The sequence below is a fragment of the Cyrtonyx montezumae genome, unplaced genomic scaffold (genome assembly GCF_038088225.1).
Source record: "Cyrtonyx montezumae isolate F1298 unplaced genomic scaffold, pur_monq_1.0 scaffold_7, whole genome shotgun sequence".
Classification (NCBI taxonomy): domain Eukaryota; kingdom Metazoa; phylum Chordata; class Aves; order Galliformes; family Odontophoridae; genus Cyrtonyx; species Cyrtonyx montezumae.
The window spans coordinates 34,838,232-34,859,690 of NW_027072078.1; the positions used below are offsets into that span (position 1 = coordinate 34,838,232).

At 46.7% G+C, this 21,459-nt stretch overlaps 1 protein-coding gene across 1 annotated transcript in view; it reads left to right on the plus strand.

The window, feature by feature from the left end:
- Positions 1–21,459, plus strand: part of GALNT13 (polypeptide N-acetylgalactosaminyltransferase 13) — a 64,031-nt gene that overhangs the window by 23,636 nt on the left and 18,936 nt on the right. The window contains exons 4-8 of the mRNA XM_065750869.1: positions 3,741–3,907; positions 4,579–4,786; positions 5,294–5,464; positions 11,385–11,502; positions 15,296–15,476. Coding sequence (XP_065606941.1) covers positions 3,741–3,907; positions 4,579–4,786; positions 5,294–5,464; positions 11,385–11,502; positions 15,296–15,476 — 845 coding nt within the window. The remainder of the gene's footprint in view (positions 1–3,740; positions 3,908–4,578; positions 4,787–5,293; positions 5,465–11,384; positions 11,503–15,295; positions 15,477–21,459) is intronic.

Sequence of the window (21,459 nt, forward strand, 5' to 3'; positions counted from 1 at the left end):
GGTGGACAGGAGCAGGGCCATGCCCCATGTGCTGCCTCTTGGCTGCGTGGGGATGGCTGTCCTGGCTTCCTTCTGCCTCCGTGGAGCATATGCTTCCTTAATAACTGCTTCATGATGTAACAGCATTGCTTTCGGTGCCATCAGTTATGTCCATAAAAGGGGTTGCTGTAGGACCAGAGCAGCAGACATCCCATACTAAATGCAACCAGAACTGCAGCCCCATCCCAGTGGGCATCTGGCCATAATGGGGCCATACTCTTCTGGTAAGGGCAGGTGAGATATTCAGCCACATCTCAGTGGGCATCTGTCCCACCCTGCTCATTCCTGTGCTTTGATGCTGCTGGAGGCAGGAAGAGAGAATTCCCCTTATACAGAGCATTACCATCAGGGTGTGTCCATTGCAGGCAATTTGGGATGGATGCAGAGGTCGGTGGGAGGGATTTGCTTGTGTCTTGTTTCCTGTACTGCAGGTGTGAGCAAGAGATTTGGAGATCCAAAGTTAACACTTGCTAAAATATTTTGATGAGTAAGTTTAAACAGTGGAAGGTTGAGGTTAGCCTAGTGAACACGAGCTGTAGAAGATTCAGTGAGTAGTGCTGGAAATGGAGCAAAACTAATGATGAAAAGCAGTCTGGAAAAGCCTTGTCTAATGAGTTGTGAGCTCCATTACAGGTCTGTCCTGAATTAAGCTGCACGCCGGACAATAACTGCTATTGTGTTCAGGTTTGTGGGAGCACTGATGCTTTGAGTTAAGGTGAAAATCCCTTGAGCTGTGTGCTGGGAGGCTCAGGGTGGTGGATCTGCGCTGCTGACCAGGGGCTCTTTGCTTTTAATAACACTGTGTTGTGTTACTGCAGCCTTCCTCAAACATGAAGATAACTATGAGCATTTACTAAACAACTTTGCAAGTGATTTTTAAAGTCTGCAAGCGGAGTTTGGGGGTAGAAAGGCCCTGAGGAATGTTTGATATTCAGGGCTATACCTGAAGCTTTGTGAACACTGCTAGCTGGAGGGATGAGTGAAGGGCTACTCCTACCAAATGCAAACCTGCTTGTACTCCATAATGAAAAAGCCAGGAAACAATTTTCATGCATCTTCACATCCTTCATCTGCTGGATATAAAAATTGATCGTCGCTGGAACGTATTGATACGATAAAATCCAGCGAGTCAGCATGGCTGCAGTCCTGGCACTCTAAGTGAAATAAATTTCTTTTCAATTATTTTCTTTTTACCTTTCATTTGCATAAATTTCAGTTTTAAAACGGGCGGGTGCAACTCGAGTGAATTTATTGAAGCAGAGTTCAGATGGGTGTGAACTGAAGTGCTGCAGCAGGATGGAGCAGGTGGCACTGCCTCGTTCCTCCTGCATCTCCTGCACAGCTGTGGTTTGCAGGGGGAGAGGTGACAGCTCAGGCCTAAACCAGGTCTGCTGTTCTAGGAATCTGCTCCAACAGGCTTTTCTCCCACTCATAAAGTTGTACCATGCATTTTCTGTCTTGATATCTCTTTCCTGAGAGCCTCAATATAATTCTGGAAGGGAAAAATCACAGAGCAGCCCTTCATGTTTGTGTAATTTGCACACAGCCAACGGGGAGGATGGTAAATAGTCTCACTGTTTCCACGTTACTGATCTTGGAAAATGTGTTTTTTCCTGCATTTAAACAGCTGTATTTACTTCATGTGTATTCATAAAGTAACATCTGATGAGCGCAGAAGGAAAGCCAGTGTTGTTGGGGGAGTCTTGCCAGCATCAGTCTGTGTTAACAATCAGTGTGTATTGTAAGGAGTGTCAGGGTGGCAGAGCAGTGCTCCTCATGTCTGATGGCTGTGTGAGCAGTGGATGGCTTCCTTTTATCTCTCCTTCAACAAGCTGTGTGTTCCTGAAGAAGAAAAAGTGTGGTGTGAGTCAGTGTGGTGACTGCAGTGAGGGAAAGTGGAAGGTTTTATTTTCCACATGTTTATGAACACCTCCAGGTAAGCAGTGCTGAGAGTGGAGGTTAAACATCCACTGCATGGTTGTAGCAGGACTGGCACGTCTTGTTTAGCTTCTAGAGCTGGATACTGGCATAGGACCCGGGGAGCAGTGCATTGCCTCAGTGGGAGATGTGTGAGCAGCTTGCAAGTGTTAGGTAGCCAACAGGTCAGTGAGCTTATGGAGTTACTGAATTCAAGTAGTGAATGGTCTCACCATGGGATGTGTGCTTGTGGACTGAGGTAATCCCAGCAGCCAGTGCAGGAATCACCTCTGTTACATTCATCAATGAGCAAGGACTAATGACTTTGTGTCTGTGCTGTGATCTTTTGAGGTCCTTCCAACCCAACCATTCCTTGATTGTATGGTCTTTGAGGTCCCTTCCAACCCAACCATTCCATGTGTCTGTGAATATTGTGTAAGAAATAAAACATAATGCAACATGAGCTATATCTATCCCTTGAGCTCAGAAAGGGTACAAAAACCTTAGTCATAGCTTATGCACAAATACAGTTGACCTCCAGTTTTCCTTTTGTTCGCAGTGTTAGGTGATGCCTTGCTCTCAGCCTCCCCTTTTCACAACCAGCTCTCCACTTGTGCAGGTGTGTACCCAGAAACTCCCAGAAAGATGAAGAAAGTTGAGTTTCTTGTAGAAAGAACTGCTGCTCTGGGAGCACCTTTCTGATTTTGATGACTGTGTACTGTGGTGTGGATGTCAGCATGGGGCCCAGTTTGCCACCCGGAGTAGACTGAATGCTCTTCTGGGTGAGCTGAGCACTGTCATAATCTCTTGAAATATGGATTTAATACCATAATATAGACAAAGTACATGCACTTACATTTTCTACTGAAATCTAATGACCCAAATTAAGCAAAGTGAATAGAGTTAACTTAGTCTCTGATGAGCGGACCAGGTATCAACAACTCCCAGTTCATCGCTTGATGTACCCAAGAAGCTATACGTGGCCAAGCAGCACGATGAAGTCATTCGTAAACTGAATAATCCTCCCCCAGAGGGATTATTCCAGCCTGGAAGTGTCTGGGATGCTAAGGGGGGGATGAATCAGCAAGGCCTGTCACTCTGAATGGAGCCAGGGCTGTCAGAGAAGGAGGGCTTCACATCTCATGGGTCCCTTCCAACTCAGGAGGTTCTGTGATCAAAGTTAGCATCAAGCTGTGAGCAAGGAAATCCCTGCCCCTTTGTGTCCTGTCCAACTCCACTGCAGTGAACAAGGACTCCACAGCTAGGTCAGGTTGCCCGGGGCCTGATCCAGCCTCATTTTGCAAGTATCCAGGAATGGGGCATCCACCATATCCCTGGGCAACCTGTTCCAGTGCTGTAAAATACTTTTTCCTGATATCTGACCTAAATCTGCCCTTTTTTAGCTTGAAGCAGTTTCCCCTCATTCTATCACAACAGACCCTGATAACAAGTAATGAACTTTTTCTATATGAACTCTGAATCTAAATCATAATTGATGTCTAGATGTAATAAGATTGCTGCAGTTGCAGAGGTGGGGTGGTGACCAGCAGACTTGAGTGGTCTCCTTCAAAATGATGTCAGGACCATTGCGTAGCTCTGTGTGTGCATGTGTTTGTGTTCATGTACACGTGTATGAATGTATGGTTTCTGTTAACACCATACTCTCTGCAGTCAGATCTGGTGCCAATTCCCTCAGGCCTTCGTGTTGGTAGAACTCACGAGGGCTCTTCGGGATTAACCTCTTTTATTTTCTCTCATTTTTTTTTCCCTCCCCTTTTGGCCAGGTGCAAGACAAAGGTGTACCCCGATGAGCTCCCGAACACCAGCGTGGTCATCGTGTTCCACAACGAGGCCTGGAGCACCCTGCTACGCACCGTGCACAGCGTGCTCGCCCGCTCGCCGCGCCGCCTGCTCGCCGAGATCATCCTGGTGGACGACGCCAGCGAGAGGGGTGGGTGCTGCTGGATGCTGGTAGGGACCCTTTGTGCTGTGCTGTGTCACTCCGTGCTGCTGCAGGAGGAGGGATCCCTTCCCCTGCCTCCCTTTTGGGCTCTTGCTCCATTCCCAAAATTGTATTCCATAAATGAAATGGATGGAGTGATGAGCAGCAGATGCAACATGCAGTTGCAGCTATTTTGGTGCAAGCATGGATGTAGCACCAGTTTGACTCTAGCTACTCTCCTGGTTTTCCCTGCTTCAGAAAACAGATAGGCTTGTTACTTCTCAGCACCCAAATGCAGAGGAAGACCTTAGCCTGAGTGGCTACAATTTTTCTAAAAGCAACAAATGTAGTAATCCTAGAGGGCTCAAATGGTGCAATTTATAAAAGTGGCCGTATTCGTATTAAGCCGACCTAAAGGATCACAGAACCACAGAATGGTTAGGTTGCAAGGGACCTTAAAGATCATAGAGGCATTAGAGGGGTTGGAAGAGATCTTAAGGGCCATAGAACCATGGAATGGTTGGGTTGGGTTGGAAGGGTCCTCACTGCCCCCCAGCTCAGGCTGCCCATGGGCCCATCTGTGGCCTGAGGCACCTCCATGCATGGGACACCTACAGCTCTGGGCAGCAGTGCATAATTCTCTCTTTTTTTTTTTTTTCTTCCCCCACTGCCTTTGGCAGAATTTCTGAAGGCCTCCTTGGAGAACTACGTGAGGAAGCTGGAGGTCCCGGTGAAGATCCTGCGGATGGAGCAGCGGTCAGGGCTGATCCGAGCGCGGTTGCGGGGGGCAGCAGCTGCCCAGGGGCAGGTGATCACCTTCCTGGATGCACACTGTGAGTGCACCCGTGGCTGGCTGGAGCCACTGCTGGCCAGGATCTGGGAGGACAGGTGAGAGGGTGGTGGGGAACAGCAGATCCTTGCAGCATCAGCCACAGCTCGAGGCCATCCCTTGAGCACTGTGCTCCTAAAGCAGTAAAAATGCAAAACGTTCCTTGATCTGGAAAGGTTTATTTAGATGGAAGATACAGGGTTCTGTAAAATTTGGGTTTAAAATTCCAAACCTCAGAACCATAGGGGTTGGAAGGGACCTATGGAGGCCCCCCCCCCCAGCAGTTCCTTACAGCAGCTGCACACAAAGCATCCAGGCAGGTAGGAATATCTCCAGAGATTGAGACTTCTCCACCTCCCTGTGCAGCTACGCCAGGGCTCTGCCACCCTCCAGGTGGATAAGTTTTTCTTGGTATTCATATGGAACTTGCTGGGTTTGTTTGCCCCTTGTCCTGTCACAGGGCACTGCCATACAGAGCTTTCCCACAGAGGAGCTGCAGAATAAAACCAGTGGGGGATTCAAACAACTCTTTTGTTTTCAACTGCCTATTTTTTTTCTTCTTACAGGAAGACTGTTGTGTGCCCGATCATTGATGTCATCAGTGATGACACGTTTGAGTACATGGCTGGGTCAGACATGACTTATGGAGGGTTCAACTGGAAGCTGAACTTCCGCTGGTACCCTGTGCCCCAGAGGGAGATGGACAGGAGGAAGGGGGACAGGACCTTGCCTGTAAGGTAAGGAGGGGAAACGCGGTGTTTGGCTTTGCTGTAGGTAGATAATGATAGTTAATACTGAACATTTTGCTGCAGTATCAGAGAATACATGTCAGATAGCTGTGGCAGAGAACACCAACATCTGCCTCGCCCCTAATGCTGCAGTGTAGTTATCAGAGCTGAGAAAACTCCCATCGAGATTTTTTCTAAGTACTTATGAGCTTCCTTCTGTGTTTGTTACCTGCAAGTAGCCTTGTTGAACTTGTGTTTGCAGACACTACCATTCTCATAATTTAAAGCAAATATTAGAACATAGTTCTGAAATGCAAAACTTTGGCCATTTAATCCAAGCATTTGGTGCTGGTGATGGGCAGTTCTTAAAATGCATACTCATTGCCTATAAAACAGCAGTGATGACAGTGCACACCAAGTCAGAACTCATCTAAGAATTACACCCTGAGTTCCCCTGAGCCTTCCTGACCTCCTCCTTCTCATTGCTAAAACCAAGGTCTGTACCAAAACCTCGAGGAAAGATTCTAAATGAAGTTGAAACCAAGCAAATTGAATACATTGCTTGCCGTGGGTTATTTGCTCAGCTCTAATAGCTTCTGTTGTCTTCATGAAAACTAAAAGGGGAAACAGGAAAAAAAAAAGAAAAAAAAAGAAAAAAAGGAAAAAAAAAATACTTTAACAAGTGGATGTAATGGTTTCAAAGCTGTCTAAGAGACATGATGAAGGGGGAAGATTCCAGTCCTGCAGGGCCCTGACTGTGGGTGATAGGCAGATAACGAGGGAGTCAGCTCAGGGGATGGCAGTTCCCAGCAAAGCTTGACAGAGTTTGCAGGAGCCACCTTGCTCTCCAGTTCTTAACACAAGCTTCAGGTTTTGCTGAGTAAAGTTCATGGTGTTAATTGTCATAACGAGCTGCACAGCCTCATGCTGTGCTGGCTGCCCTGCCCTGGCTGCTCCCCCCTGGCACCTTTGGCTTTGCTCTGGCCCTCCTACACCGATCAGGAAGCTTTGAAAGATGGGCAGATCCAAGTTCTTATTTCCTTATCCTGAAAGGAAGCAGTACTTAAAGTTAATCCAGAATCGTTCTTGTAACTGATTGCTAGAGTTACTAAAGCAAAGCAGCTTTTCATCTTTTCCCTGCTGGCTTGTAGCTGGTGATTGCCTGGTGTTTTGGGAGCTCTCCAGGTGAGGATGGGTGTTAGTAAAGGGTCAGAGGTTAATGAACAACGCAGCATGTCCTCTAATTATCCCTGTAACACATACTTGAGAGGGAGGCAGCGGCTCCGGGGTGGTGTAATTGTGCTGCCTGGGATGCAAGCTGTTAGCTTTTAGGCTCAGGTGCCCTCTCTGAACACACAGGGGGGACTGTTTGGTCAAAAGTAAGCTGTGAGATCCCTCCTGGAAACACTGGCAGCTTGTGGATGCTGAGCAGCAGAGCAGCAGTCTATGAGAAATGACTTTTAATAAGCCATCGTCTGCTGTCAGTGCTGGCCACTACCTGGACACACTTGTAAAGCAATCCGAGGGATTGTGGCAGTCAGTTGGTCTTGAGGTGACAGAATCACAGAAGTGAACTCTGCATCCAGTGACAAAAAGTGGAACATTTCGACTGAGTTCAGAAGGGTTCTGGCAAAGGCTGCTGTCTGCTCTGAAGATGAGAGGCCAAAAATAAGCAAAAGCCAAACCCACACCAGCCATTTGGGAGCAAGCTGATGGCTTCAATTTTTTTACATTGCTTTCCCCATTCTGTAGCATCATTTCAATTGAATATGTGTGCATTCATATTTTTTCCTTTGCAATCAATGGAATAAGCACAGAATACATAAAGATCGATGACTTATGTGCTTGTATGTGTAATATAATCACTGCACTCAAATCCTGCATTTTATTACACTAATAAAGCCACGTAATCAGAAGAAGTGTTTTACTCAAATTTTTACCTGTCATAATAACAATGATAAATTCCTACCTTGACTTTTTTGGTTTAATACTGTAATGGAGATTAGATGTTATCGACGTGTGAGTGCAGTGAAGCCCAGGCACTGCCCAGAGGTGTGGTGCCCCATCCCTGGAGCTGCCCCAGGCCATGGATGGGCCATGGGCAACCTGAGCTGGGGGGCACCCCATGGTGGGGGTGGGGCTGGGGGCTGTGAGGTCCCTTCCAGCACAACCGTGCTGTGATTCTTTTACTTTATTAAAAAAAATATTGTTTGTGTATGTATAGACGTTTTTTTTAATGGAAATAAGAGAGCAGCTTGCTGCTAAGAGGTCACTGTTTGGCGTGACTGTGGTTCAGCCATCTCTGTGACCATTAATCCCAAGGGGGAGTTAAGCACAGGCTGTGCATTATCCTCAGGAAGAAGGTACCTGATCCTTTTGAGTCAGTGGATGTGGAGCACGGCTTGTTTGTTTGCTTAAGGAATTAAAGAAACTTATATTCACAAGTGAGGTATTTCAGCCCAGTGAAGTACCCATCCTTGCTGGAATCTCAGGAACTGATGGGAAAAGGTTAATTAATGCAGTGACTGATATTAAAACCCTCCATCTCCCTGTCATGCAGTACAGCTGTAACTTTCTTAATGGAAACTATTAGAAAAGTTGGATTGTTTGACATATTTCTAGCAAACAGAACAGTGGGAATTCATGGGTGCCTCTCACAGTGGTGAGCAATGCCTTGGCTCGGACAGGATGGGTTGTGATATGATGGCTGCTGAAGTGTACACTGTTCCTTTGCTGGCCATCACACCTCAGCCCCTAGCACTTTCCCCCTTGCTTTCTTCTTGTGATGCTTCAGCACAGCTCTAAAGGGCCGTTGCTATTGCTCATTGCTGTTTTGATGTAGCTCAAAGACTTTGTCGTGTTCCTGTTCTCTAAATGCTGTCACTTCTGCTGTTACTGGAGTGACACCTGTCTGTGCACTTGTTACATGGCTGCAGGCCTTCACAGAGCACAGCACTTGAAGTGCAAAGCCTCCTGTTCCATAGGGCTCCTGGGAGCAGAATCCATGTGGCTGCACAGGTGGAGCAGAGAGCACTGGAGCAGGGTTCTGGGCAGTGCAGCTCGGTTGCAGGTTTCTCAGGTTTAGTGGTAAATGCTCGTGGAGTGCTAAACCCAATGGTCTCAATCTGTTTCTCATTGGTGTGCTCTTCTTTCCCCACGGCAAAGCCCTCAGCAGTACTCACACATCCCATGTCTCCAGGCGTGCTCAGTGCTCCTTCTGTATTTTGCCAGGGGTGATGCAGCACTGTGCTGAGGTCAGCATGCAGCCTTCTTATCTGCTGGGTCCAAACCAGAAAGCACTTCTCACTGCACTCCTCTGTGGATATTGCTATATTTGCCCTCACTTGTTTTTTGAAGAGAGGACAGATAAGGCTTGTACTTAAATATATGTATATAGTTCCAGAAAATCTCGATTAAATGAGTTAGGGAAAGGAAAAATCCAAGATGCAAGGAGCTCCTTGTATTTGTCCTGTTACAGCTCTGGCTGGTGCTGTAGGTGCTGGGGTGAGTGCTTTGGGCAGCAGCAGGCTGAGGTCTTTGCCTTGGGCAGGCAATGTGGGCTGGTGCTGGGCTGAGCAGTGTGAGCAGCTGGTGCTGGGGGCCCTGGGCTGCAGCAGAGCGGGGCTTACACACCTGTATGCTCTGCTCTTCCCTATGGGAAGGCAGAGGGGTGAGCATGGGAGTGGGAATCCCGCTTGCTGCTCACAGTCACGGAAAGGAAAGGCAGACCTGTCTCCAAAATAAAATGAGAAGTGGGTTGGGATGATGGCTGGCATTAATCATAGTACTGCATTGCCAGTGTGACTGCAGGTGGGCAAAATAGAACCAATAAGCACAGAGCTGAGAGAAGCTGCAGGAACGCTCCCTCTCACTGAAATTCCTGTTTCAGCTGTTTTTACAGCGAGAGCTCTGATTATGCAATGTTAAATTTACTTAGTGAGGAAGAGCTCTGCCTGCTGCACCTGGCTTACTTCACACCGCGTGGTGTGTGATGGTTCCTGTGCTCTTACAGCCCGAAACTCAGTGTTTCCAGATAGTGAGCAGTCGGGAAACGCTGCTTTGTCTTTCATCAGCTTTTGCCTACAGCATTTCAGAAGAATCCTGACCTTGATGTCTGATCACATCGTTGGAAAATCCTTCGGCACTGCATCTGCAAGAATGGGACATTTCGTAGCACTCAGGCAAAGGGAGGATGAGGAAGGGCAAGGGCTGGCTTTGCTCTGCTTCGGGCAGTGGCACTTCTCACCTGGCTCATGGCAGTTAGCTGCAGCTGGGACAGCAGCTGAGCTTTGCTCATGCAGCACTGGGCACTTGCTTGCTCTAAGTGCACTTGGATTGCTTGGCCAGTTTTCAGGTGCGTGAGTAAACCCAAGTGCTGGCACAGTTATCACTTTCAGTAATTCCTCATAGATTTATGGACTTCTAATCCATGATAGAAATTTGAATCTATGAGGAAACCAAGTGCTGACTCTGCTTTTGGTTTAATTTTAAATAAGTTTTGCATGTTAAGTACTTAGTTTCGTACACTAAGTAACCAACTGGAGCAATTTCTTTCAGCTCTCTGGTTTCACAGTGCCATGTAGCACCCAAGCTCTGGGGCCTGGCAAAGTTGGGCTGGGGTCAGCTGGGAGAGGCAGGAGTTGAGCTTAGCTGGGGGCACAGAGAGAAAATAGAAAGAAAATGTTGGTAAGCGTGGGGCTGCAGGCTGCCCCTGCTCACATAGCAACTGACTGTGCACACAGCTTTCCAGTTCTATTCAGTTAATTTTCCTGAATTGCACGTGAACCATACTTGTTGAATCCTGGAAGCTTGATTGATGGCAGTGTTTGCACAAGGGTGCCATCAAACACGTTAAGTGTGGAAGCTGCACTTCAGATGGACAGAGATGCAGGTGCTGGCATGTCATAGCATCACAGAATCCTTAAGGTTGGATAAGATTTCTAGGATCTCCACCCCCTCAATGCCCAAATCCCTCAGTCCACATCCCTACAGCTTTGCCACACCCCCAGGTACAGTGACCCCCCACTCCCTGGGCAGTCTGTGCTGGTGTCCAACCGTTTATTGGAGCAGAAATTGTTCCTCATAGCCTACCTGACCCTCCCCTGGTGCAGTGTGAGCCCAACAACCTCTTGTCCTATTGCTGTCACCTGGAAGCAGAAGCTGAGGCCCCCATCCCCTCCAGGCCAATCCCCTGTTAGGAGTTGTGGGGAGTAATGAGATTTCCCCTGAACCTCCTCATCTGCAGACTGACCCATGCCATTCCCTCAGCCCCTGCCCGTAGGACCACGCTCAGACCCTGCAGGGGTTTGCTGCCTTTCCCTGGACACGCTGCAGCACCTCCATGTCATTCTGGTGACTGCCAGCACCGCACCGAGCTCTCAGTGCTGCCCTGCAGCTGAGCCGTGTCCATGCAGGGCTGGCTGGGGGCACAGGGCTGTGATGCAGGCCCCAGTGTAAGCATTGGGTGCTGCAAAACCTAGAGCAGGCATGGGTGGGGAAGCAGGGCAGCTTTACACGAGGGGTTGCACCCTGACGGGATCTGCCTGTTGTAAGGATCCCTAATCCTGTTAGGAGAGATTATGCCTGGTAATGTTATGCACATTCAGTCTCCCTCTAAGGCAAAGCTGAGGTGTTGAACTCCCTTTGCTAAGCACCGCAGGTGGATTTAAGCCTCTGTTCTGGGTGCAGAGCACCAAAACTCCATCCACTTCACCACTGCCATGCTGCTGAGCTGACGGAGGGGCTCTGCACGCCGGGGGATCCGCGTCGTGTCGTGTCGTATTGAAGTTGCTGTGCATAGAATGTATGGAGAGTCAGAATGTCTGAGGAGATGTGTGCTGTAGTATCGCGGTCAATTCCACAGTGTCTTTCAAAAGGTATTTTTTCTTTTCTTTTTCCTCTTTTTTTTTTTCTGTTTGTTTTCAACTAGGACCCCTACTATGGCTGGTGGCCTATTTTCTATTGACAGAAACTACTTTGAAGAGATAGGATCTTACGATGCAGGAATGGATATCTGGGGTGGCGAGAATCTTGAAATGTCTTTTAGGGTAATTGCCGTTTTCCTTCATTTTCTGTCAACAAACACTTTTGCTGTTATGGTTCCTACGTTGCGGATAGGGCTGTTCTGTTTTAGCTGCCATGCAAGCCGCGGGTTAATTGTAATGCTGAAGCTTTTTGGGGGTGTCACAGTACAGCACTGGGTCCTTCTTACTGCATGAAACGCTTTGTAACTGTCTGCAAACTTTTACTTTGCCCTTCTGAGATGATGTATGTTGGCATAATGTATTTCTGTACGAAAAAGCGAGGCTTGCTGTGGGACACGCAGATGCTGACTGACGTAAACAAGGTGTGAATGTACCTAAAAAAGAAATCATGCCCGTGTTTCCGAGAGCAGGCGTTGCCTCGGGTGCTGTTTATGTACTGCCCACAGGATGGGGTTGGTGTGTTGTCTGGGATTGCCCTTTAGGGGTAAGGGAAAAGGAAGAGCCCCGATGGCATGGCCATCCTGCACAGCTCCCTCGGTATTTCCTCTATTAGCAGAGCTGCAGCTCGTTGCTCAGCTGTCCTTCATGATCTGCTCTGTGGGATGGCTCTTAATAACAGCACTTTGGAAGAAAATGAAGAGAAAAAACACACAAATATAATCCTGGCAGTAGTCACAGCTGAAGATAGGAAATGTGCCAGAAAACATCACTTATTCTTGAATATTTGCCATAATTTTTTTTTTTTATTGCCTGGAGTTCTTTAAACATTTTTCATCTTCTTTTCAAATTTGTGTTTTTCCAGACCAGAGAATGCTCTGAAAACTCGATAGACAGAAAGGAGCTTTTCTGACTTAAGGCAGCATATTGAAAACAGTTGGGTAAAAAAGCATACGTATACCAAAACAAGGCTAGAAGGAGCAAATGTGTGCTGCGAGGGGAATGACGTGCACTTTGCTTTTGCTTGCTTGCAGATGTTAGAGATGCAGAAGGGATGCAGCTGATGTGCTGATGGGCCATACTTGCTCTCTGAAGCTCTGGCTGCTACAGCAGTTCTTACAGTAAGGGAGCAAGGAGCAGTGTGTGGTTGCTCACAGCCCAGGGCAGTGCCCTGCTTGCAGAACTCCCATGCTGCATGGGTGCATGTGTCGTGCAGCAGATGGGCAAGGAAGCAGCTCTGCTTCTGATTGCAGAATTAGAGGGGTGGGAGTGTGTTGGGTGTGGTTTGGTAAGCAAGCTTGGCATGTTTGTTGGTTTGGAAGGCAGGGAGGATGTGACTCTGTAGGGCTGAAGGGGTTGCCTTGTCTTCGGGAGTACATTGGAAGTGGGTTTTTGTGTGGCTGAGTGCTGTTGGGGTGTGTAAAGCCCCAGGTAACCAGTGATAGGGTGAGAGACAATATGATGTTGTAGCACAGCTTCAACCTGTGGGTATGCAAGCAGGAAGATTTAATCTAATGCCATCATCAACGAACACACGTTTGGAGATGTATACTGAAGAACAAATCCTTTGTGGAAGTAAGTATGTCTAAATTGCTGTAAACAAAGTCATTAATGTACAAACAGCAAAACCAAATGCCTTAAATTGCTCCAGTTTCATTTTCATCTGGAGTCTGGAAAGCTGTCTGTCTCATTTGGAGTTAGTTTTGCACAAAAGGAGATGGCCTTACTCTGGGGACAGTCATTTCCTTGCAGTAACCAGGAGTGCAGAGCCATCAGCTAAGCTGCACGAGTGTTCTTTCTGCTCATTTTAATGAGTTATTTTTACCTGCATACCAGTGATGATCATTAGCCTTCTACATCTGGGATTGGCTTTACCCGAGTGTGCAAAAATAACATGAGGAGCAGAAAATCTCCAAGTTGGGCTGTGCAGAAACAGGACGGAGTGTGATGCACTCCTTTTGTGTGGTAATGAGAGTGACTGCCAGGAGTCCGAGATCAAGAGGTAGTGTCAAACAATGAATGCCTGTATTTAAAAGGGGATAAATGATGTCAGCAAATAGGAGCTTGCAGTGAAGAGTAGTTAATTGTATCCCGTTGTGTGTTGTGTCTGTGCCAAATGGATGAGATCCTGCAAACTCTGTCCACTGTGAGCTTGGGGAAAGGAGTTGTTTTAGCAGTGGGTATTCTGGAAAGTTGGGAGCTTGTTTTCCTTTGGTAACGTTGGAAAACTGAGAGCCCTTTTTCTTCTGAGCGGCGTGCAGATCTGTCTTCATTCCTATGACAACTGCAATAGCTAGCAGGTTGCAACAAGGGCAGCCAAAAAGACACTTAAAAATATATACAGAACACACATTTTAAAGCATTAGTGTGGGAGGAATCTCCTGCCAGGAAGGGAGGTTGGGGCGGAGCTGTGAGAGCACTGATCCCAGTGCTGACAGAGGTTCAAGTGCCCCCAGAACTGTTGGTGCTCAGTGCTGTCCTGTGTTGTGGGGTGGCTGCTGTGTTGCTGTGCAAATGCATCAGCAGTGCATGGTTTGGGTTTTGTAAGTGTTCCTTTCTTGGCACACACCGACCTGAAGTTTCACCTGAGCTGACTGCTTGTCGCTGAGCTGCAAAACACAAGATGTTAAATACTAGAATATTTTGATGTTGTCGTTGCTCATCCCAGCAGAGTACATCACTTAGCATACTAATGAAATTATATGAAAGGATCTAGCCCTAATTAAATAAAATCTGCATTAAGTTTCTATGGTAACTGTTATGTCTGTGTCGAGGAGCTCTAATTGCAAGGCTGTACCAGCGTTCTTAAGACACCAAATGACTCTTAAGCCCTGCTTCATGTTAGGAGGAGGTATTGTGAGTTCTAGCCCTGCTCTCTGCTTAGCATGAGACCAGAATGAGCCTGGGTAGCAAACTGGGCAGCTGGTGGTACCTCTGTCAGTGCCAAAACTTGTCAGTGAACCTTGGTGTAGGGTGAGCCTCCAGGAATCACCATTGTCAGAACATCCAGGTTGGGTCACCTTGTAAGCATCCCTTGGCAATCCTCCTTTGTCCCCATACACATCAGGACCCCCTGCCTGTATCATGCCTCTAGGTCTGCTCACTTGGGCCTGGAGCCTCTCACAGTTCCTTCTCTAGTTCTTCCCAGCACCACGAGGGGCAGGAGGCTGCAGAGCACACTGCAGGTAGTGCTGAGGTATGTCACACCAAGACTGCTGAGCTGCCACAAGAATGTTACCTCCTTTACCAGCACGGTGCTAAGCCCAGGGTTAAAGGATTGTAGACATACTGGAGTCACTAAGCTTGCTCAGAGTGCAGACCTGGGGACATCTATCTGTGCAGATCAGGGTGCCTGTGCTTCTTGTTCGATACTAACCAAGCTCTGCTGTGCCTTCACTAGTGTGATCGTGGGTAGGTAGATAGTAAAATTATTCTCTGCTTCTTAAATACTCTGTATTTCTGCAGAACTCAAATACATGGTTAGCGTTCAAACCCTACACTTGAAAACCTGGTGCAGGATTACTCATTTCTAAGGCAGTGGTTTGTACGTGTTTATGTAATGAGATCATATAACCAGTTCACAGGATCACAGAACTGTAAGAGTTGGAAGGGACCTTTAGAGATCATTGAGTCCAACCCCCTGCCAAAGCAGCTCCCAGCCCAGGTTGCACAGGTGGGCATCCAGGCGTGCCATTCACACAAGTTTTCACATTGTAGTTAAAGTCTGTGCTCTTCTGTTGCTGTCAGGAGTTATATCCCTACTGTTCCCCTTTAGCTTGAGTTTGAAATTCCCGGCTGAATTGTGACCTGGGGGTATAAATGAGGAGATAGCTGCTAGCCTGTCAGAGTCCTTCCTGCTGTAAGCTTTTCATGTTTTGTACTGGCGTTAGTCAACGTTTTGTGCACGTTCTCATTTCAGGTTTGGCAGTGTGGTGGCTCCCTTGAGATTGTCACATGCTCCCATGTTGGCCATGTCTTCCGGAAAGCAACCCCTTACACCTTCCCTGGTGGCACGGGACATGTCATCAACAAGAACAACAGGAGGCTGGCAGAGGTCTGGATGGATGAGTTTAAAGACTTCTTCTATATAATATCCCCAGGTAAGAAATTACTTTCTGAACATATGATGATATGTAAAGCTTCCTGAAAAAAGGAAGATGCAACTGTGAGGTACACAAAGGTAAGTCTACACATGCGTGTATGTATATGTACTAAACATAGGACCACGGAATGGTTGGATTGGAATGGACCTTAAAGATTGTTGAACCACAGCATGGTTGGGTTGGAAGGGAGCTCACAGCCCCCAGCTCGGGCTGCCCAGGACCCCATCCATCCTTGGCCACGTCTCTGTTCTGAGGTCACGGGGTGACAGTGACTATCCACTGATATCCCAAGGTGCACAGATAGATGTAGATTTGCTTTCTGGTAGTTGTTGCATGCACAGTTTCAACACTTGGCTGCCAGAGTCTGCCCAAGGGTTTTCACTAGTACAGTTTCACAAATGCTGGAAAATAAATGTTTTATAATGATTTATTGAGGCGCCAGATGTAACAGATTTAGGATTGCTGCTGATAATAGCTGCAATACCACTTACATGTGATATTAGTGGTAGCAAAATAAATGCCATCCTGGGTATTCCTCCCCAAGAGGTGAAGGGCAGTGCTTACTTGCCCTTGCACCCCAACCTCTTCCCCTTTCTGAGAAGTACTACTGTCACAGATTACTGTATTTTTCTTAGCCCTCTAGGATCCCCAACCCACCCCACTGACCGTGTCCCTCAGTGCCACATCCCCACAGGTGTGGGGCACCTCCAGGGATGGAGATTCCCCCCCTTCCCTTGTGGAAGCCCTTAATTAGTGTTTGTCATCCCTCCCAGAGCTGGCTAAGCAAGCAATTTCTTGTGTGCCACACCATGGGAAGTGCCTTGTGGGTTTCCCTCCTTCTGGATTTAGCAGCATGCTGAAGGTTCACACAGTGTGAGTGAAAAGCAGCAGCACTAACAGAATCCTATTAAATATGGGAAGTGAGCTATGTGAAATAGGCAGGACTGTGTCCCTTTATAATTGGTAATATCTACACAATTTGAAGTACAGGAGTATGGTACATGGGGGAAAATTTGGCTTTACAGATGTGATTGGTTTCTATTCTTCTCTAAGAGGAGGGAAAACACAAAGAAAATCCCACTGAGGAGTGAATGTCTAAGATGGCATAAAAATGAACTCAGAACTGATATGAGATGCAGTAGACTTCAAGTCGTAAGGTTCTCCCATTGGATTAGCCATTCTTTCATTCAGCTCTCCTTTATTAAATTCTGCTTTTGTGCAGTCTCATAATACCCAATTCCTGTTGCGTTTTTCTTGAACTATAATTTCTACTCATTGACCTTGAAAGTGTACATTTTCTTGTGAGGATGAGGCATGCAGGTACTGCCCATTCATTGCACTGTGCTGGCACTGTGCATTCTGTCTTCTGCCTGGGCAGAAGCCTTTGCTGGGCTGATGAGGAGTTAGCTGCTTTAATGCCTTCAGCTAAGCTGAAGCTCCAAAAATACCAAGCTAAGGGCTATTAAAAAATACATTTAATATGGGATTTTAGTAAAATGCATTTAAATGTGACCAGAGTAACGATGCGCATGGGAGAACGACTTAAAAATTCCAGTTTCAAGAAGAGCATGAGGTGAATTTCCTGCTGTGCCGTTTTCTTTTTCCCTTCCTCAATTTCTTTCAGTTTTAGGGCCTTCTAATCAGCAGCCCACTTAATTACAGCAGGACTCCCTTAGCTTTCCTCAGCTGTTTAATGTGTTCTTACCACGGTTCTGCTGCAGTGTTCTGAGTTGAATGGGGAGTTCAGTGCTGAGCAAAAGGTTAGGTTTGGGTGTAACAGTTGGAATAAAGAGGACACGAAGAATTAAGTCTGATATGAGCCTACCTGTGGCGGGCTAGGCTATTTCTAAGTGCTGTCTGCAAAACTGGAGCTATCCCCTCTGCTCCTGACCTCTTCTGGTCTGCTCCTTTGGTGTGTCAGTGCTCCAGTACAAAAGCTTAATGTGTTCCTTGGCTTGCACGGATCATATGCGAGGTTTAAAATATTTGTTGGGGATGTTTAACTTGAGAAGGTCTTGTCTGGTGGACAACAAAACTATTGTAGAAAATAAATGAGTTATAAAAAGAAAAGAATGATATCACAGTACCTTGTGATTGGTAGCTTCTAGGGGGGCAAATGAAGACCTCTGAGAAGGTGGGATGGCAGGGAACTGCCCGGGTACTTCCACTGCTTCTTTTGGGTCAGAGCACAATGGTCATTGCCTTCCTCGAGTCAGGAACTGTGAGAAGCACTGTGAGCTGCAGTGTATCACCTGCCAGAAGGATCATTTCCAAAGGCTGCGAGTCAAGTGGCTGAACTGCCTCGTTTTGAGGGCTTAAAAATGTGGGGCACTCAAAAGCTGAAATACAGATGTGATTTTCAGAAGATACAGTTCCAGAAGGGCAGCAGTGACTGATGGTAAGAAACACCTTGCATTGATCAGAGCGTGAGCGGTGCAGAGTGCCACGGGAGCTGTGTCTTTTGTCATGGTGCTGAAGGAGGCACTCCCTGGGTTTGGGAGCAGGGAGTGCTGCTGTGTTATCATCTGAACTCGCCTTTACCTCACTGTTCAGCTGGGAAGAAAGTGCCCAGTTAGAAAGTCTGGAAATGCTGGCATTTCTGGGGGCAGCAGCTGTCATGAAGCTCAGTCCTGAGCCTCACGTGCCATGCACAGGAGCTGATGAATATGTGTTTTGAAGTGTTTCCATTGTTGTGTGCATCTTGGACAGGAATAACAGGCTATTTTCTGTTATATGTGCTAGGAGTAACTGCAGTCCCTTTGAAAAGTACCTTTACAATTTCCAGGGTTTCAGCAGGCAACATTTGTCAGCTTGGCTGTCCAATCTTAGGCTTCCTACCCAATGTTTCATCAGGTGCTTTGGAAAGGAAGAGACATCCCTTCTTCCATTGAAAAGACCAGTTCTTGCCGCGGGCCATTGTAATTTAGGCTCCCAAGCACGGCTGTAAATGCAAGGCTATCTTTAACAAACCATTTTTCATCAGCCTGTCATCCTGCAGGACACGTACATTGCTAATGCTGCTTTCTGCAGTCACTGCTCATGGAAGAAGGCCACCGGGGGAGGTACCACTGTCCTCCTCACACCGAGGAGGACGTTTCTCCATCAGTTTCCCTACCAGCATTTCCCCAGGGCTGGCACAGTGTTTTCCCCTTTCTTTTATGCCAGTAAGGTGCAGAGGTGGGAAAACCTTTGGTTTTCCTCACAGCTGTTTTCATTGAGACACAGAATATCTCAAGTTAGAAGGGAATGCATAAAGCGCATCCAGTCCTACTCCCAGTTCTCAGTGAAGCTGTTTCTTTTTGTCAGAGAAGTTAGAGTAAAATACCAATGCTTTATTTACTGTTAGCTTGAGACTTCTCCTTCAGTGAAGAAAATTGCCTTTTGCTTCTGAAGTGAGCGCAGACTGGCAGGATTTAATGCTGCTGAACATCATCTCTCTTCTGTACACAGCTATGTGTTTGCATATTTGCAGGAGGTTCGAATGGAGAACCTACAGCACTGTGTTCATCTAGAGGAGTGAAGCCAGCAGTGGTGCTGGCTGGACTGGGTTTGTTTAATTCCAGCCCTGGTGCTGTTCCTGCTGCTGGCACCAATTCCAGCTCTGCTGTTTCTCCTGCGGGTGTTGTGGGTTTCTAAAGTGATTTAAGAATATGCTGTGTAAACTGCCAACTAAAATGCCATCACAGTGTTCCTCGGGATTCAGGAGTAATTAAAGGAGAAAGGTGCTTGCATGTTTTAGAAAGATTAATGAGAGTGAACAACAATATTTTAACTAAAATAAACATCTTAACCAAAGTCCGTAGGAAATAATTGATTTTTTTTACAGAACGTAGGGAAATGTCAGACATGGTTCCTAGTACCATTGAACTCCTTTCTCTATCCTTCTGTCTGCCACACATCTCCTTTAGGTTGTTAATGTGAAGTGCACAGATCTCCAGATAATTCTGTCGGAGAACAAAGCGAGATGTGATTTAGTAATTAGGTCTCTGAAGCTATTATCTATCAGCAACACTCATCTTCTCTGCTCTCCCCTGGGCCCTGCTTCACTCTGTGTCTCACATTATGTCCTGAGAGGAACTGGTGGCTGCTCACAGCAGCATTGCCTTCAGTCTCTCTCAGCATAATTAGGACGTGCACCTCGCAATTAGAGTTGGAGGTGAAAATCTTCTTTAATCGAGTTCCGGATTGCTTTCTGGTGGCTGGCTGCTATTAGAAACCTAACGAACTCTGCTAACGAAGAGCTCCTCTGAAGATGGCTGCCCTCCCTGGTCTTTGCAGAGGCTGTGTGTGGGTAAGAGTGACATCTTCTCCTTGTTCCTCCCTCAAACCTGACCCTGCTGCGAGTTGCCTGCTTGCACGAGCTGTGTACTCAGGTGAGTTCAGAGCCTGAATTCCTTTCAGGGGGATCACAAAACGTAACCATGGCAAGGAGCACTTACCTGTTGGTTTTGGTGGCAATACAGTGTTTGACAAGGAGCTTTGAATTTTACTTGGCAGGAGCTACAGCCTGTAGTGTGATTACAGCCTTAAACCACGAGGTCCTGCTCGGTAATGCAGGGGAGTCTAGAGGATCTCAGAAATACTAGATACACTTCAAAAGGGATTAAAGGAAATCCCTTTCTTAGGAAAGAAAAAAACGCATCAGCTCATTCTGAAAACAGCAGAGCTGCTCTGTGTGTACGGCCCGCATTGACATCAGTGATGCTCTGAGGCCTGTTTCACTTATGGTAAGTTGGTAAGTCAGTAAGTCCTTGCAGTGTTCCACTTGCAAAAAAAAAAAAAAAAGCTGTCTCCCAGCTCCTTTGCAATGCAAAGTACCCAAAATTGGTATGGCCAGCCTTGTCCCCCTGGGGCAAAGTGAGCCCAAATATAGCACCAGTCTGTGACGCCAAGTGCTGTGCGTTCCTTTGCACCAGTTCACTCATGCTGTCTATCTTCCCTTGACTTCTCTAATGACAAAACTAATTGCTTAATAGTAACTCCTCGCTGTTAGTCTATTTAGTAGTCAGTGTTCTGTTATTTTCACTGTTGGGCATTGTTACTGGTGTAATTGATGTACATCAGTAGCACAGGATTATGCTCCAGGTAGTGCTTTCTCTCTCATATGTGAAATATGCATCTTGGTTTATAATTTCCGAGACACCTAAATATTTACATTGTCTATCTGGGTGGATTTGCACACCCATACCTTCTCAGCTTGCTCCGCTTACCTGGTGTAGTACTTTCAGCAGCATAATTCTCTTCTTTCTCTGGCTCTTGCAGCATATCTCATTGCACTCAGTCTTTGTGTTCCTAAATATAGGCAGCTTTGTCAATCTATGCATTGAAGCACTGTAGCTAATCACTGAACAGAAATAATTACAGCTCAGAATAGCCTGCATTTGCAGAGTCAGCTGAAAAACTCATTCCCATCCTCGTTTGGTTCCCTGTACGCTCACTGCGTCGCTAAGCCACGTGTCTGTGGCCTTACTAACCAGCTTGGGTTCAGTTCCCCTGCACCAGCTAGCCTGTTCAAGCAAGGCTAGAATGCAACATCCCATTGTTTTTCAAGCACCTTGTTTAAAACATTTTTGAGGATTTAAACACGGTACTTGAAAGTTTTAATTTCGGATTGCAAGACAAGTGCTTGTGTTTACTCAGCAGATGATGTGCAATCCTCCTGTCGAGTGTAATTATATAATTAGTTTGATAATGACTGTATCAGTCTAGCGAGTAAGAGCTCTTGGTAAACATTTTCACTCTTGAGCGAGCTTTTCAGCTGGTGGGAAGAGCAGAAGAAACCTTTGCTGTATTTCTTTCCACGTGATGTAAAGAGAGTGAGAAAATAATACGCTCGTTAATGTTGCGAGTTGTGCCCAGTGTTGAAGTGCCAAGTCATATAAAACATAGTGGAAGTGTATGGAGGAGTAAGGCTGCCTGGGTTGTTCATCCCTAACATTACTGCTCTCCATTGGGAATGCATCTTACTTCGTAGGCTTGT